We start from the raw sequence: 16,991 nt of genomic DNA on the forward strand, positions 1-16,991 counted from the left end.
TAAAATAAAAGAAAAATTATTGGTAAAATTATACAAAAATAATTACAGGTAAAATTATACTACCAAAAAAATTGGGGTGTTAGATGTGGTCCGGGTTAAATTGCCCACCTTATGTGATACGAGTTTCTATTCAAAATGGGGGAGCATCGACCTGGCATTGGGCCATCAAATCTACAGAGCTCTTTTTGGTTACAAAATCTGCAGCTTTAAACTGTGGAATTCGATCAACAACACTGGATTGAATTTGAGCCCGTGTGTCGTGGCTTTTTAAATTATTTTTTGTTTTCTTGGGTAAAATGGGCCGATGAGTGATGTTAGATGGGTTTAAATGGTGGGCTGATTTACCGTGGGTTAACATGGACCTCTTGCAAAGCTTTTAATCAACTTTTTTTTTTGGAGCAAATTTCATCAACTTACAATTAACTAATAACTACATGCCGCCAATAGTATTGGATCTAGTGAAAGGAACTTGTCCCTCACAATATGACAAAATAATATTCAAATTCTCACTAAAAGAGGTGCTCACATTTAGTGTTCAACTGTATCTCGAATAAGACTGTCTCTAATAGGAGAATATCTATACTTTAGCAAAAAAAAAAAAAAGTTACATGCTAACAAGAGTCGGTCTAGTTGGTAAAGAATTAACTCATAACTCACAAGGTCATGAGTTCAAATTCCGCTGTCGTGTGAGGACCTTATTGGTGAGTGATCTGTAAATATATCTGTAAGTGCTCTCTAAGCTTAGAGGCATGTCCTGAAAGAGATTAGTTTTTTATGATGTGATAAATTAATGTTTGAATTTCATTAGGAGCATGTTTATATTTAGTGCCTAATAATGTTTCAAACAGAATTGTCTCCAGGAGAGAATACCCGTGCCTTGCAAAAAAAAAATCTAAAAGCCACGGTTCTTATTGTTCATGAATTAAAGAATCTCCGTCCCCATTATTTGCCCAACTAAATTTCGTACCATGACTTCACAACTCAACGGAAATTTTTGAACATTTCTAATTCTCCCAACTCTCACTCTTTACCCTTCTTTATCAAAGGAATAGTTCGCAGTGTACAGATTTCATATTCGCCCAAGATGATCCGATCATTGTGGGCTGATTATGTTAATCAATTGCCCCAGTTCTCGGCAAGGAGATAATTGTCATTCCACTCTTTTTTGGTGCCTTTCTCAAAAAGAAGGAAAACTACTAATTTATTATTCCGCAAAATTTCCCGTCGATAAAACTGGGGAAAGTGAAATTGGAGAACAATATATCAATATCTATTGATAATTCTCTCTTGACCCAAGATTCATCATATTTGGTCCCAAAAAGAAAGATTCGTTATACTGGCTTCGTGGCTCCGTAGCCGAGTTGTCACCCAAAGAAACTACCATTTCAAAATCTGGCAAAAAATTAAACTGCTATATTTCAAAAGCATTTTCTATTTTTAAATCAAACGTGGGCCGTTAGCCCACTCAGTATCTCCATGCTCTTTTAGGGGAAGAATAATAAATAATAATAATACTATATCCAATCCTTAATATAAGACTCTATTTGACTTTTATTTTGATCCTAAATATAAGACCCCAATCCACTTTGTCTCTAATATTTATGTATTTTTTTTCCAAAATAGTCCTTCTAATAATTGTAGTCCCAGCCAATATAGTTGATTAGTAAGGATATTTTAGGAAAGGCAACACCTATTTATTACAAATAACTAACTTAACTTCTTTCTTTAATCTCCTCAAATTAATCAACTGGGTCTTATAATTAGGACCGGAGGTAGTAGTAGTTAAAAGATAACCTTCAAAAAGTACTCCTCCAATCTTTAATATAAGACCCATTTAACTAATTTGATTAGATTCAGAAAGTTACGTAAGTTAGTTAATTATAAGAAAAGTAACACATTTTTCTTAAAACACCATAATCATCTTTTTTAATACCCCATCTCCCTCTTCTACTTGATTATGGTTGAGGGAGTATCTATAAGAGTAATTAAGAGAAAATTGATAAATATGAGGAATGAGTCTTATATTTAGAATCAAAACCAACTCAAAAATTAGGTTTCATATTAAAGACCGGAAGAGTGCCTTAGATTGGATTGCTGCTTACGTTGTTGACATGGATAAGCTTTCTGTCCAATGATAATGAATTAAGGCGGGATCCGACCCTTTTCGCCCCTTTTTTAAAACCTCCACGAGCATTAAACTGTGCACTTGCTGCGTGCCACTCTTAATTTTAATATTATAAGTCACTCATAATATATTTGACAAAATTTTTTAATTTTAGTGCCACTCTTAATTTTAATATTATAAGTCACTCATAATATATTTGACAAAATTTTTTAATTTTAGTTTTATTTAATTTTTTATTTTTATAAATTATTTGCATATCTCTTCATTTTTTTCTTTTCAATAAAAATTAAATAAAATTAAAATTAAAAAATATTAGAAGTGACTTACATGAAACCAAAGTGGTATATCATTTGACATCAAAGATTATAAATGAATTTAGCCATCCATTAACCATAATGTCGGGCTCATACATAAGGTTTTAGTTTGACACTTTAATTTTGTAAGGCCTTTGTTCAGTCTTTCAATCCTCTCGTTGCATTTTTTTTGGGAGTGTATCCTTCCTTAAGTCATTTTGAACTTAAAAGAATGAGAGTATTAAAATTAAAACTCTCCCAATTAGTGTGCTTGTTAAAATTTGAATTTGTGTTTTTCTTTTTACATAGGTAAAATTACTTACTATCTCAACTAATGATTTATTGGTAATTTACATTTAATAAATTATACTACTCCAATCCTAAATATAAGACCCATTTTGTAATATAATTTACACTATAAAATGAATTAATACAAAATGGATTCTATATTTACGACCGAAGTAGTAATTTATGATGGCATTTCCACTTGCCATCCAATTCGGTCTTTTATAAGATGGAGACCAGCGCTATCCAGGGATGGAAGCCTCAGAGAGAATCGAAAAAGGAAAAGGAACGAAACAAAAGGGCAATTTTATCTTGGGTTATATTGTACCAACATATGAAGTATATTTTTAGTATTATTCAATATCTGAAATTAATTTTTTCAGTCTATTCAATACTCTAGAGAATTTATTTAGTACCACTCAATCACCCATATTCTAAAATAATTTTGTGTGAATTTTTTGTCTTTAAAGGTTTTTTCCCAATAGCAACTAGCACATTAAATTTAAGACATTGAGTGTTGTTAAAAAAATACTTTTAAGTTGCTTGGTGCGCTAAATGTTGATTTGGGATATTGGTAGCTATTAGAAAAATGATGTTGAATGCACTAAAAATTACTACATCCAACCTTTAATGTAAGATCTTGATATAACTAATTTATGAATATTAAAAAAATTAATTAAGTTAATTATTTATATTTATAAAAAAATTTGTTTTGGTTTTCCTAAGCTACCCTATTAAATCAGCGCCTTAAAACTATCCCTTAATTAATTGAGAGTCTCCTTAATATGTGCAATCAATAGATATGCTTAGACAAAAAAATATAAATTTGAGAGAGAAAATGAATTGAAGTCGTATGTATATAAGACCAAGATGAATCCTTTATCTAATTCGTATACACCTCAAGGGAGCTAACAGTTTAGAATATATAAAAAATACTTCAAAATAGTAGATGCTACTTAACTCATTTTATTTTTTCAATTCTAAATTCTAGTGTAACCAATAAATTATTGATTGAGATGGTAAGCAGTCTCATCCCATAAGAAGGAGAATACAAGTTCAAATACCAATCTGACAAAAATTAATTTCAAACCCAATATAATTTGGGGATTCTATGAGCTATACCAAAAAAAAATTCTGATTCCAGTGTAACAGGCTCATTCCCTGTTAACCCTGAAATCTTTTGCTGCCCCATTGCCATATAGTTGGTGTCATCTTTCCTCTCCGCGGCACCTGACCAAACCAATGCATTTTTTTTTAACCTTGAAATCAAACCAAAGCATTAAAACTTAGAAAACTACAAATAAGTCTCAGATATAAAAATTAAAAAAATTCCATAATTTATGATTTAATTGAGAAATTTTTATAAGTTCTTCTACAATATTTATGAGTGAAACTTAAAAATTTACAATTTATTCTATGTATTTTTCACAAAATTCTTTTTAGGGCTAGTAAAACAGGCCAACCCTCTGCGGTCATACAAGTTGAGCTCAAAAGACTCGTTTTCTAGCGGACTGGTATTCTGCGAATCTTAATCCACTAATCTACCAGATTTTTTTAAAAAAATTTTTTCCTTATAAATAATCAAAAATTAAAAAAAATCAGAAATGATTTAAATTATTCCAAGCATTCAAATAAAATTACAACACATTAAAACACAAAATATATGATTGTTCAAAGTCCAAACTCCAAACTTGATAAAAACACAAGTTCAAACATAAATTTTTTCAATAAAATTAACATGTAACAATGAATAACCATCTTGATCTAATTATCTCTAATGGTGATAACATTTGAAGCTGACTCAACATTAATTTTGACAGTAGTAGCCAGTAGGATTTCAGCTTCCTTGCCTTTTCAGAATTCCAACCCACCTCCTCCGGATATTTTAATATATATATATATATAAAAAATTTAGACGGGTTCACAACTCGCAGCGGGCTCAGGCTGTGACAGTGCGGGCTCATATTTTTTAAGTTTTGACAAGTTAGCCAAAGACCAATCATAACCCGTCATTTTTTACGGTTTGCCGGTCTGATCCATGGATCTAACCTATATTCTTGGTTCTGGTTATTTCAAAGGATTATTAATAAGAAGTCAAATTTAAAGAGTTTATTAATAATAACGAACTATTCTCCAACCTTTGTCCCTATCCACTCTAAGGAACCCCACCTTGTCAGTATCGTCTGCCGCCACTGGTGACGTGGAACATAGAGGAATAGTGAACTGCAGACATTTCTGGTCTCTCTCTTCTCGTTAACCTCTTGCTGTAATTATTATCATAAAAAAATATTTACTTGTGACTTATTTGCATTTTCTCCTTAAAATTATTGTACGCTCAGTTGTGTCTTTACAAATGGCCAGACCAAATTGGATAGGAAGTACTATGATTGGAAATTCATCTCAGATGGTCAGATCTCAAAAAGAATAATTAAAAAAATGAGTTGAGTGCCATCATTGGCGTCCAAGAAAAGCAGGATATTAAAATTAAAATTTAAAAATAGTTAAAACAATTTTTTTTTTTTGAAAAACACATTATTTGTAGATAGACGAGTGAGAGGGTAATAGGCAATCAATGAAGTGAGACATAACTCACAATTAATATAGACAAAAATAAAAAATGATACTGATTTCTTCTCTAGTCTTATTTATAGAGTAGAGAGAAAAAATATTTTTTAGTCCTATTTATAGGATATTGAAAGATTTTTTTATATAGATATACAATTTTATCCTTCATTTATTATTATGTTGATTTTTTTATATGATATATAATATATATTAAATAGGGATAAAATTAGAAAATTGTTGAATTTTAAATGAGAATTAATTAAGTTTAAGTTTTTTTTTTGTCTGTGTGAAACATGTTGGAAGTGATTTATAAATAGAACCAGAGGAGTAAAATTTTAAACAAATTATTAGTTTTTTTTAATAAATAAGACCAAGCTATCTTTAAAAACATTTGTTGTATATAAAATCAGAGGAAGTATAAAGTCTATTGCCGCACTAATATTGCGCTTTCCAAGCTACCTACAACTCATCCAATAAAAAGTCAAAAACACCATTATCTCCCCATCTTGCTTTCTATTTTCATTCATGGGGGCAAACAAAAATTAAAAAAAATCATTATCTTCTTCTTGTTTTTTTTTTCGGTGTATCTATTTATACATATATGTAACCCGACATAAACTATTTTAGGCGAAAAATTTTAAAAATTACAATCGTTCTAACTAATAGACAGATTTGCAAGTGAGGGGCTATATATGGCTAGAGAGTAATAGAGTTGAGCCTTTCTGTGGAGGCAAAGAAATTTTAAAAAAAATGAAAATACTAGTGGGGAAAAAAGTGTGGAGAATAAAAAGATAGTCCATGTAAATTTTTTTCAACACAAACATTTCTTAAATCTTATGGATTTTTAAGTATTTTTCAAAATGAATTTGAAAAAACAGTACGAAGATTTTTTAATCCTATATAAATAAACACTCTCTCATATTAAATACTATTTTTTTAATTTTGATTTTAATTTTTACTTTTTATTTTTAATGATTCGTACCGATAATACTTAATATCTTCATAAGAATGCACCTCTGCATCCCAGGATTTGACTTTCCGTCATTCTTAGTCCACCATCTGCATGTGTCGCATATCACGTCATCTCGATCTAGATTTTTCTACCATTAATTGAAACTTTTCTTTATAAGAATTGTAGGCCACACTTACTTACGCTACGAACACAACCTTAAACCCTTCACGCAAACATCTGCTCTGCCTGAAAGCTTCGTGATTCGGAAGGACTCGCATTACGAGCATCGGAACATGGCTTTGTCCAGATTTTCCGACACTTCCACGGGAATCAACGCAGTCTACATATGGTAATTCTCTTTTCTTCTATTCTCACGGTGCCTCTCTCTTCTTTATAGGCATGAATTTGCGTGCAGAAAGATACTAAATTGAACAATACGGCCCCATCATCTTCTCCCGCTTCTCGTATTCATTAACTTCTCCAACTCATTGTTTCACTTGTCTCTCCCTCTCACTCTGCTGCTGCGGCGGCGCCCTCCGTCAACATGGACGGAGCACTCTTGCCGTTGTATCTGTCTCTGCCGACGTAGTTGTCTTGCCGTCTCAGGTGAGTCTATATTTACTGATTTTGGCGTCTACATGATCGACGATCTCAAGGGTAGGTGTTTGAGACCACCAAGATGTGAAATGGATGCACACTTATCTCTGTGCTTCAATTGAGTGAGGGGCTGCATCAGCCGCCATTGTCACGCGCGAGAGAGGAGAAGGAATTCTCCGCCTTGCTAAGCTTGGGGTCTGCTCCAACCCAATGGGCTTTGACGGCAACGACTCCGTCGACGGAGACCCATATAACGACGGCAGACCTTAAATCGACCATAATCTTCTTCCTTCAGTTGTCCCTGTTTTCCCCATCTTTTCGGCTTCTTTTTTATTCTCAACGGTTGGAATCCCCTCATTTCTGTCATCTCTCTTGCTTTCTTTTGGAATTATCAAGTTATAGTTGCCTTATGTTATTGTCGTTGGCTTTTAATTCCCGGCAACCTTAATCGATGCGATTCTGTGTACTAAAATGACACTGATTTATTGCTGCCGTACTTTTCAGGTACCTTCCATAGATAATTCATTCATTATCTCTGAACCCCTCTTTTTACCTTCCATTATTATAGGATCGGCGAACGAGGATTCAGTGGGGGCCTGCAGAGCGAAGCAAGGGTAAACCGCTGCTTTCTTTCTTCTTCTTCTTTTCTTAATCCACCAGAAAAGAATTTGCGTTTTGTTTTGGTTTACTGATGTAAGCATAAAATGTTGTTGGTGTTATAAAGACCCTCCCTGCAGGCCCTGTTAGTGGCCCTTCCAATCTGCCCAGGTGGGATCATCCCAGTGGCCTCACCCTGCAGTAAGCGTTTTTTCCCTTATTGATAAGTGACTCTACCTCAATTTATAGTCCTATTAATTAATAGATGTGTGACAAATGCAACAGCCCGAGGGCAGTCTTCAATGGTCCATTTAAAGGGTTTGATATCTTGGTGAGTTTGTATTGTTTTTATCAAGCTTTTCTAAAGGTCATTATGCATTTTTCCCAACATTTATGATGATGATTGATGACTTGATCTTTAGGTCATTTGTGATGCATACTCTCCTAATGGAGAACCCTTCCACACAAACAAGAGATATGATGCTGCAATAATATATTGTCATCATGATGTTGCTACTCAATACCCTTGGTATATGTCATTCGTTGCTTAATGTCTCATATATTCAACAAGGATGTTTGGCTAAGAACTTATTTTCCTTTCTTTACAAACCTATGTTTTGGTTTCATGTGGCAATAGGATTGTTATTCAGCAAGAATACGCCTTGGTGCCACTTGATGGTCAATCTCCTGCATCTCAGGTGAATTTTTCTTTGGAAAATAATGACAAATGAGGATCCGGTTAAGCCATTAATTTTATTTACAAACCTCTAATTATTGAAGTTTCATGGGAGGATCACTAGAAGACGACGTCATTCTTAAGTTACCTGGCTTTCTCAAGTGGCTTGCCTACAATTCACTTATGGAATTAATTTGAGCTTTCTTTTCTTGCCAGTGGATCACTGAAGTTTCATAAAATCAAAACTGCAAATTCTAGATAAATGACTTTTGAAAATCAGGAAACCCATTTGGGAAAGAGTTTGAAGGACCAGTACTGGGAGACACAACTCCTTCCAATTAAGTGTTAACTAGCTTTCCAATCTATATGAAATTGACAACTGATTTTATGCAATCTACTACTTGCAAAAATCAATTAATCCACTTGGGAATGGTGCCGTTTCCCATTGGTCCTTCAATGAAATTTCAATAATTTGATGTATGCAATTAGAATTATTGATGACTTAAGAGTCTTTAATTATCTTACCATTTTTAATTGTTTAGATAAAAACTAAAAATAAAAAATTCAAACTTTCCAAATGTCCTGTAATCTGGAAGGCCATGTAGTTGAATTTTTCACCCATTCTATACATATCTCTCTCATTTTGACAGGGACAATATTACCCTAATGCTGGTGCTGTCAATGATATTGTGAGAGAACATTATAGTGCCTGCTTATCTGCTGGCATCGACATTAGCGGAACTAATGGAAGAATCCCTGATAATGTATATTATAACCTTTCTCCTATAATATGATTTTTTTTTTCTTAGTGATATTTATAATATAATTTTACCTTTTAATTACTTTCTAAATCCTATCTAATTTAACTCATTCTTCAACTTTTTTTGTAGTGCAAGTTCCAAGTGGGCAAGGTATATATTTTAATGCAACTATCTCCTTATTGATCATACTTTACTCTTTGTTGTTGGTTATTTACTTACAAATAGGTGCTCCCTCCCGTCCATAAAGTCACTTCCAACTAATTAACTAAAACCAAAATGTGATAGCTAATTCAGTAAATTTGTCTTAATTTGAAAATAAAAATTTCTAGCTTTACTCATATTAAATGATTTTTTGATAGAGAAAGAAAAATATAATTACAGGGATAAAATTGGCAAATAAGCATCAATTATTTTGCTAGTGACTTATTGTGGACCAAAAACTTCTTCTATAAATGACATATATTGCGGACCGAAGGGAGTATTAATTATTAATTACTATTAAAAATTTCCTATTAATCCTATCCGTTATGTTTTCAACCTCTTATGCAGTGGGGTTTTGCGGATGGAATCTTCGTTGCTGATCAGTTATGTGCTGCTCATTTCATTTTAAAGGTATCTTAGGCCTACTGATAGCTAGTCACTTAGTTATTCTGTCGTCTGACATCGTTTTACTCTCAATACTTTAACTATTTTTGCTATTTCTATGGAGTAGGTGATAGCTGAGAGGCACAGGATGTTGGTTTCCTTTGAACCCGATGCAATTCTGCAGGTATTTAAAAAGCCTTCCATGGGGAATTGTATTTTCCTTTCATTTTATCTGAAATGTTTTAGCACAACTTCTTCAGAAGTTGTCGTCTTAAAGTGAGTCTTGGGGTCCTTCCATAGCTTTAGGTTATTCTTGGAATAGTTAGAATTGTTGGGTTAAAGTGCATTCAGCACTTCAAAATATTTTTTTTAGGTGCATCTAATATCTCAAAGTATTTTGTGATCTAGCATCTTGAAGTAGTGCTTAGGTACATCCAGCACCTTAAAGTGTTTTTCTTGCTTCTGATGCTGGATACACAAAAAACTATTTTTGGGTATTGGATGTACCTAAAAAATATTTTAGGGTGCTGGTTGCACCAAAAAATACTTTAGGGTGTTCAACGCGTATAAAAATATATTTCAAGTTGTTGGATATACTACAAAAAACTTTAGAATGCTAGACACATCTGAAAAATATTTTGGGATACTAGATGCACCTTAATCATAGGATGTTAGCTGTAGCCTTAAAATTGCCATCGTGTAGTTTATTGTAATGCTAGTTACAGTTAGTGTTCAATAAGGTTTAAAATACTGTCGATAATGGTGCTGATCTGCTGGATATAGTCTGCATTGCTACTGTTTTATTTGCTGTATATGAAGAATTGAAATGCCTATTCTTCAGATTCTGGCCATATAGAGATACAGAAAATTAATTCTAAAAATTTACGTTGGTATTCAGAGAATTCAATTTAGATAATAAGATTATCTACACTGGTTTTTGAGAAACATCGATGTACATCATTGCTTTTATTGTGACCAATGTAGATAAGTTTATATATGTCGCTTTTAGGACCAGCATATATAGACGAGTATACGTACTGCAATACTTGAAATTAAGTTCCTGCCAAATGCGACATAAAAATTCCCTCCACATATGACGTGAGTGTAAAAAATCCTGCTTACAGGAATGCCTGTTAAAACTAGAGTACTTCAAATGAAGCTGGTTTTCTTGCAAATTAAAACTAGCTATTGGATTTGTCTCTTATATAAAGGATATTCCTTGGATTAAATATTGACTCTTGCCATTTGGGTTTTCTTACAAATCAAAACCAGACTACTTCAAATGAAGCTGATACGCCCATATGGCTTAGGTAAGTGTCATTACCGGTGAAAGAATTCTTGGAATTCTTGTTTGATTTCTTTATGCATGACAAGTGCTTAATAATATGACAGTACCTTATCCATGAGAAAAGTTGGAGGCTATGAGGACTCCCAGTTCAAAGTTTTGAAGCTGATGATGAAGCACATGGATGACATAGCAGCTAGAGATGAAGGCAATGGCTTGGAGGGTATTTGGGTGCTGAGAACTGTCTTTCAGGTAAGTAGCGCAATGAGAGTGATGTATAATATATCATCACATCACTGGGCATTTCTTGTGATTCAGTGTTTTCATGGCCGTCAACCACGCATGTCGTAATTTTCTTTTATTTCAACCCTTCCTTAACTGGAATCACATATCCTAGGTTAATCTAGTTCAACTTTTGGATTCAACTTCTTACTCTTTTGAGGAAAAAAAAATTCTTCGATGCATTTCCTCTGCATAAACAACAAATTTATTTGAAAAGATTACGCATGCAGGCCTACGACATCGTCCACATTTGACATGATGAAAAAAAATCCTACACGCATTACCTTGCTTTTGCAAATGACATAATAAATATTTTGTGCTACTCAGTAAGTGGCAATACTATGGTTTCACAACCAAAGATCAAAACTTTTTAATAATTTCTGTTTCTCGCACAACATTTTTGAGATTTCTTAGATGTATGCGTCACAGGCTAAACCTTCAAATGTAATGTTAAAACCAACTTCAACCAAACAAAAGTGTAGTTTCTTATGGTATTCTGTATGTTTTACGTACACTCTGCTATATCTTATAGAGAGCCACATCTAGTTCTGATTTTCCACTCAAATTAAAACAACTCCTTTATCTTAATAACTGTGAGTAATTAATTCCCCACTTAGTCGATATTCCAAAAGAATTTCATACTGCTTGACCCTCATAAATATGGGGTCAAACGGTTTCGTACCTTCCCAGAAAAAGTGTAATGGAATCCATTCGGTCCTAAGCTATTTAAAAGGGACTTGAAAGCAAATCAAGTACATTAATTCTTAAGTAGTTCATGCTTCATATGCTTACTCTTCTTGTGATTAAATAGATCCACATATAATTGTAGATAGATTCGTATCTTTATTAAGATTGTATGACTTTACTATGATTTGGCATTGAGCAGTTTTTTCCAATCTATGAGACTTCAACTGGAGCTAGTGGCGCGAAAAAAGCATTAAGTGGATATGTTATAGTAGACTGGAGGCGTGCTGCTAATATGGATCCGTATGAGGTCACTTCCAAAATCCTCGAAACATCCATCCTTTGGAAGCCAACTTTGTGGGAGATCTTAGTTGCCCGTCTTGCTATGATTCCTTTCCCCGGTTGGGTGAAAAGGATCTTTCGTCATTTCGTTTGTTAATGGAAAGCCTATCATGATATGTATATCTCCCTTGTTGTGATATCAGTCATATTTTATACCAAAAGATCCTATGTATGTTGGGAATGGGTAGTTCATGTGCTTTGAACCCCAAAACTTTACTTTCTTTCTTTGTTTAAACCTTTAAGTTGTGCTTCTAATTATTTGGATGAAACTTGTAACAAGAAACCGATACCTCGAGGTTCATAAAGCTGTAATTTAGGAGATGAAACTTTTGTGGAATTTCAGACTGTCCCTTTTGTTTATGGGACTTAAAGTATGGTGAATGATTATTTTCCTGCGATGATAATGTTGTTATTCCCTTTTATGTTTATGCCACCTCCTTTTTCCTTAGCCCCAGAAAATCTTATTAGAATAAAGGAAAAATTAGTCTGTTGGTATTTCAAGTTTTAATTTAATTAGGACTTCATCCCTCACTTTTGATCCAGTCATTCCACTTTTAATTCATTTAAAACTCAAATTGTGATCTTTTCTCCTTTAATAAATTAATTCTTATCATATGTAACTCACTCTGACGAGTCATCATTTAATTATCCTACAAAGTAATGTTGCTGACGTGGCTTCCAAATAAGCTCTCCCCATTGATCTCCCAAACAGTCCCCCCCGTGTCCCTTTCTTCTTCTTTGTTCAGGCCTCCACCTTCACACACTCATAGCATCGGCACCATTCCCCTTCACTGCTTGCTTCAATTTTCGATGCCCATAAGTTTTTTTCCCCCCTTTCACTCCATCCCGTTGTAATTTTCTCCATTTGACCTCTTCTTTCCTCCCTTTTCCGATTATTTTCAGATTTAAGGAATTTCAAAACTTAATTTTTGGGGCTCATGCATCATTCATAGCGCGGGCACCTATCCTTTCAACATCTTAATATGCTTTGATAAGAACGATTCACTAAATTAGAAAAATTCCCTGAGTGTATGAAGGTGGAGGTTTGAAGGGAAGAAGAAAGGGAGACACGAGGGACTGTTTGTGTGATCAATGGGAAGAGCTCGTTTGGAAGCCATGTCAGTAATACTATTTTACCATAGGATAATTAAGTGAAGACTGAGAATGAGCTATATATGATAAAGATTAATTTATTAAATGGAAAAAGATTAGAGACTGAATTTTAAATTAGTTAAAAGTTGAAGGATTTAATCATATTGAGTAATAGACTAATAGTTGACAGACTAAATCATAAATCAGTAAAAATTTGAATAAATAAAGGATTAATTTTTTCTAGCATAAATTTTTGTGTTATTACCCTTTTTTTGCCATAAGGTAGACAGACTAAATCATATTTATAAGGTAGTGAGAAGTTTGTTTTAATTCTTTTTATAAGTCATGGTATTAAATTTTTAACATGAGTGTACTATTTTATTCTTTATTTATTAAGACAGATAGTTATTTTTTAAAAAACAATGTGTATATATTAAGTAGAAGTAACATAAAAAAAATTGTTATATTTAAAGAAAAAGTAATGCAATTCAATGTTTTCTTTTATTTGTATTGAATATGTTAGAAATACCTTATAAAAGTGTTTTTTTTTTTTAAGAGATTCCTCCAAGTATCTTTTCGCGCGAATTTTGTCTCCCGAAAAGTATGGCGCGCAAAAACGCGTGTGGATGGAAAATGACAAATTTTCCTATACCTTCCTGAATTTTCACCGTAACAAGCGCCCTAACTCCTTACCCTTTATCAAAAGAATAAGAATACTTTCACCAAAAAAAAAAAAAAAAAACAGAAGACAAGAATAAGAATAGTTGGCAGTGTACAGATTTTATATTCGCCCAAGATGATCCAATCATTGTGGGCTGATGATGCTGATCAATTGGCCCAATTCTCAGCGACGAGATAATTGTCATTCCCCCTTCTTTAGTGCCTTTCTCAAAAAAAATTGGGAAAATTGAAATTGGAGAACAATATAATGCATCAATATCTATTGATAATTCTCTCATGACCCAAGATTATATTTGGTCCCAAAAAGAAAGATTCATTATATAGGCTTCGTGGCTCCATGGACGAGTTGTTACTCAAAGAAACTACTATTTCAAAATCTGACAAAAAAAAAAACTACTATATTTCAAAAGCATTTTTCTATTTTTAAATCAAACGTGGGCCGTTAGCCCATTCAGCATCTCCTTGCTCTTTTAGGGAAATAATAATAATAATAATAGTTGTCAAAAGATAGTCTCCACAAAGCACATTAGATTGGATTGCTCCTTGCGTTGTTGAAATGGATATGCTCTCTGTCCAATGATAATGAACTAAGAAGGGACCCAACTCTTTTCGCCCCTTTTTGAAAACCTCCAACATCATTAACCTGCGTGCACTCGCTGTGTACCACTCCGAATTTTAAATAGTGTTTAGATGGGATCAAAATCATAATTTTAAAAATATTTTTATAGTATTTAAAATAAATGTGTGTAGGAGTTTATCTCGATTTATGAAAAATATTTTTAAAAAGTATTTTTCATAATACCCAAACACCTCCTTTAATATTATAAGTCGTTGCAACATATTTGACAAAAAATTTTTAATTTTAGTTTTATTAAATTTTGCATATTGATAAATTATAAATTATTTTCATATCTCTTCATTTTTTTCAATAAGAATTCAATAAAAATAAAATTAAAAAAAAGCATTAGAATTGACTTACATAGAAGCGAAGTGATATATCATTTGACATCAAGGATTATATATGAATTTAGCCATTCATTAACCATAATGTCCGGCTTACTTACATAAGGTTTTAGTTTGGCACTTTAACTGTGTAAGGCCTTTTTCCGGTCTTTCAATCCTCTCGTTACATTTTTTTTAGAGTGTATCGTTCTTCAAGTCATTTTGAATTTGAGAGGAATGAGAACATTAAAGTTAAAATTCTCTCAATTAGTATGTTTGTTATCATTTGAATTTGTATTTTTCTCTTTACTTAGGTAAAACTGTTTACCATTTTAACTAAAAATTTATTGGTAACTTAAATTTATATAATGATGTTTCCACTTGCCATCCAATTCCGTATTTTATAAGATGGAGACCAGTGCTATAGAGGGATGGAAGCCTCAAAGAGATTCAAAAAAGGAAAAGGAACGAAACAAAAGGGCACTTTACCTTGGGTTAATTTTACCAACGTATGATGTATGTTTTTAGTATTATTCAATATCTGAAATTAATTTTTTTAGTCTATTTAATACTCTAGAGAATTTATTTAGTACCACTCAATCACCAATATTCTAAAATAATTTTGTGTGAATTTTTTGTCTTTAAAGTATTTTTTTTCCAGCAGTTACTAGCACATTAAATTTAAGACATTGGGTAGCGTTGAAAGAATATTTTAAGTTGTTTGGTGCACTAAATATTGATTTGGGATATTGGTAGCTACTAGAAAAATGATGTTGAATGCACTAAAAATTAATACATCCAATAGCTTGATATAACTAATTTATGAATATTAAAAAATTAATTAAATTAATTATTTCTATTTATAAAAAATTTGTTTTAGTTTTCCTGAACTACCCTATTAAATCAGCGCATTAAAACTATCTCTTGATTAATTGAGAGTCTTCTTAACATGTGTAATTAATAGAGATACTTAGATCAAAAAAATATAAATTTAAGAGATAAAATAAATTAAAATCTTATATATATATATATGTGTGTGTATAAGACCAAGATGAATCTTTTGTCTAATTCATATACGTCTGAAGGGAGATAGCAGTTTAGAATATATAAAAGGTACTTCAAATAGATGCTACTTAACTTATTTTATCTTTTTAATCTTTAGTTGGCGTCATCCGGGAGGGCGCGCACCCGACCAAACGAAAGCATTTATTTTTGACCTTGAAATCAAACCAAAGCATTAAAACTTCGAAATTACAAATAAGTCTCAGATATAAAAGTTAAAACTTAACTAGTTAATATTGCAGAAAAATTATTTTTAATTTTTTTCAATAATTTATGATTTAATTGAAATTTTTTTATAAGCTCCTCTACAATATTTCTGAGTGAAACTTAAAAATTTACAATTATTCTCTGCATTTTTCACAAAGTTCTTTCAAAGGATTATTAATAATAAATCAAATTGAAAGGGTTTATTAATAATAACGAACTATTCTCCAACCTTTGTCCTTATCCACTCTGAGGAATTCCAACTTGTCATTGTCAATATCGTCTGTGGCCACTGGTGATACGGGACATAAAGGAATAGCGGAGAACTGTAGACATTCCTGGTCTCTCTCTCTCCGTTAACACGTTGTTGTGTTCCTTCTTTTTTAAATATAAAATTTTTTGTATAGTATAATTTATATTATAAAGGAGGTTTTATATTTAGAGTCGGAAGAATAATTATTATCATAAAAAAGATTTATTAAACGTTAATTTATTTACTTGTGACTTATTTACATTTTCTCCTTAAAATTATTGTACACTCAGTTATGTCTTGGTTTTCTCCTTACAAATGGCCAGACCAAATTAGATAGAAAGTACTATGATTGGATATTCATTTCAGATAGTCAGACCCCAAAAAGGATAATTTAAAAATGAGCTGAGCGCCACAAAAGACAGAAAGTTGAGACCATTGGTACGCACAAAATCATTGGCGTCCAAGAAAAGCAGGATATTAAAATTAAAATTTAAAAATAGTTAAAATTAATTTAAGCAATAAATATGTGCATGATACAATTTTTTTTATTAAAAAAACACATTATTTATAGATAGATCGAGTGAGTGGGTAATAGGCAATTAATGAAGCGAGACATAACTCATAATTAACATACAAAAATAGAAAAATGATACTACTTGAAATTTTAAACAGATTAATAGTTTTTTTAATAAATACTCCTTTGGTCCTATTTATAGGGGGCAAAAAAA

At 32.2% G+C, this 16,991-nt stretch overlaps 1 protein-coding gene across 1 annotated transcript; it reads left to right on the forward strand.

Annotated features, from left to right (window-relative positions):
- Nucleotides 1-7,610: 7,610 nt before the first annotated feature.
- LOC114755810 (glutamine synthetase cytosolic isozyme 2-like) lies at nt 7,611-12,307 on the forward strand. The gene is made up of 11 exons (XM_028944686.1): nt 7,611-7,615; nt 7,700-7,745; nt 7,837-7,943; nt 8,052-8,112; nt 8,741-8,854; nt 8,981-9,001; nt 9,401-9,463; nt 9,564-9,620; nt 10,709-10,746; nt 10,829-10,973; nt 11,890-12,307. The coding sequence occupies exons 8-11, from the start codon at nt 9,585-9,587 to the stop codon at nt 12,124-12,126; spliced, it is 456 nt and encodes a 151-aa protein (XP_028800519.1). The 5' UTR covers nt 7,611-7,615; nt 7,700-7,745; nt 7,837-7,943; nt 8,052-8,112; nt 8,741-8,854; nt 8,981-9,001; nt 9,401-9,463; nt 9,564-9,584; the 3' UTR covers nt 12,127-12,307.
- Nucleotides 12,308-16,991: the final 4,684 nt, after the last annotated feature.

This window comes from Neltuma alba, unplaced genomic scaffold, assembly GCF_004799145.2.
Source record: "Neltuma alba isolate B1F8T4 unplaced genomic scaffold, ASM479914v2 tig00010342_pilon, whole genome shotgun sequence".
Taxonomy (NCBI): Eukaryota; Viridiplantae; Streptophyta; class Magnoliopsida; order Fabales; family Fabaceae; genus Neltuma; species Neltuma alba.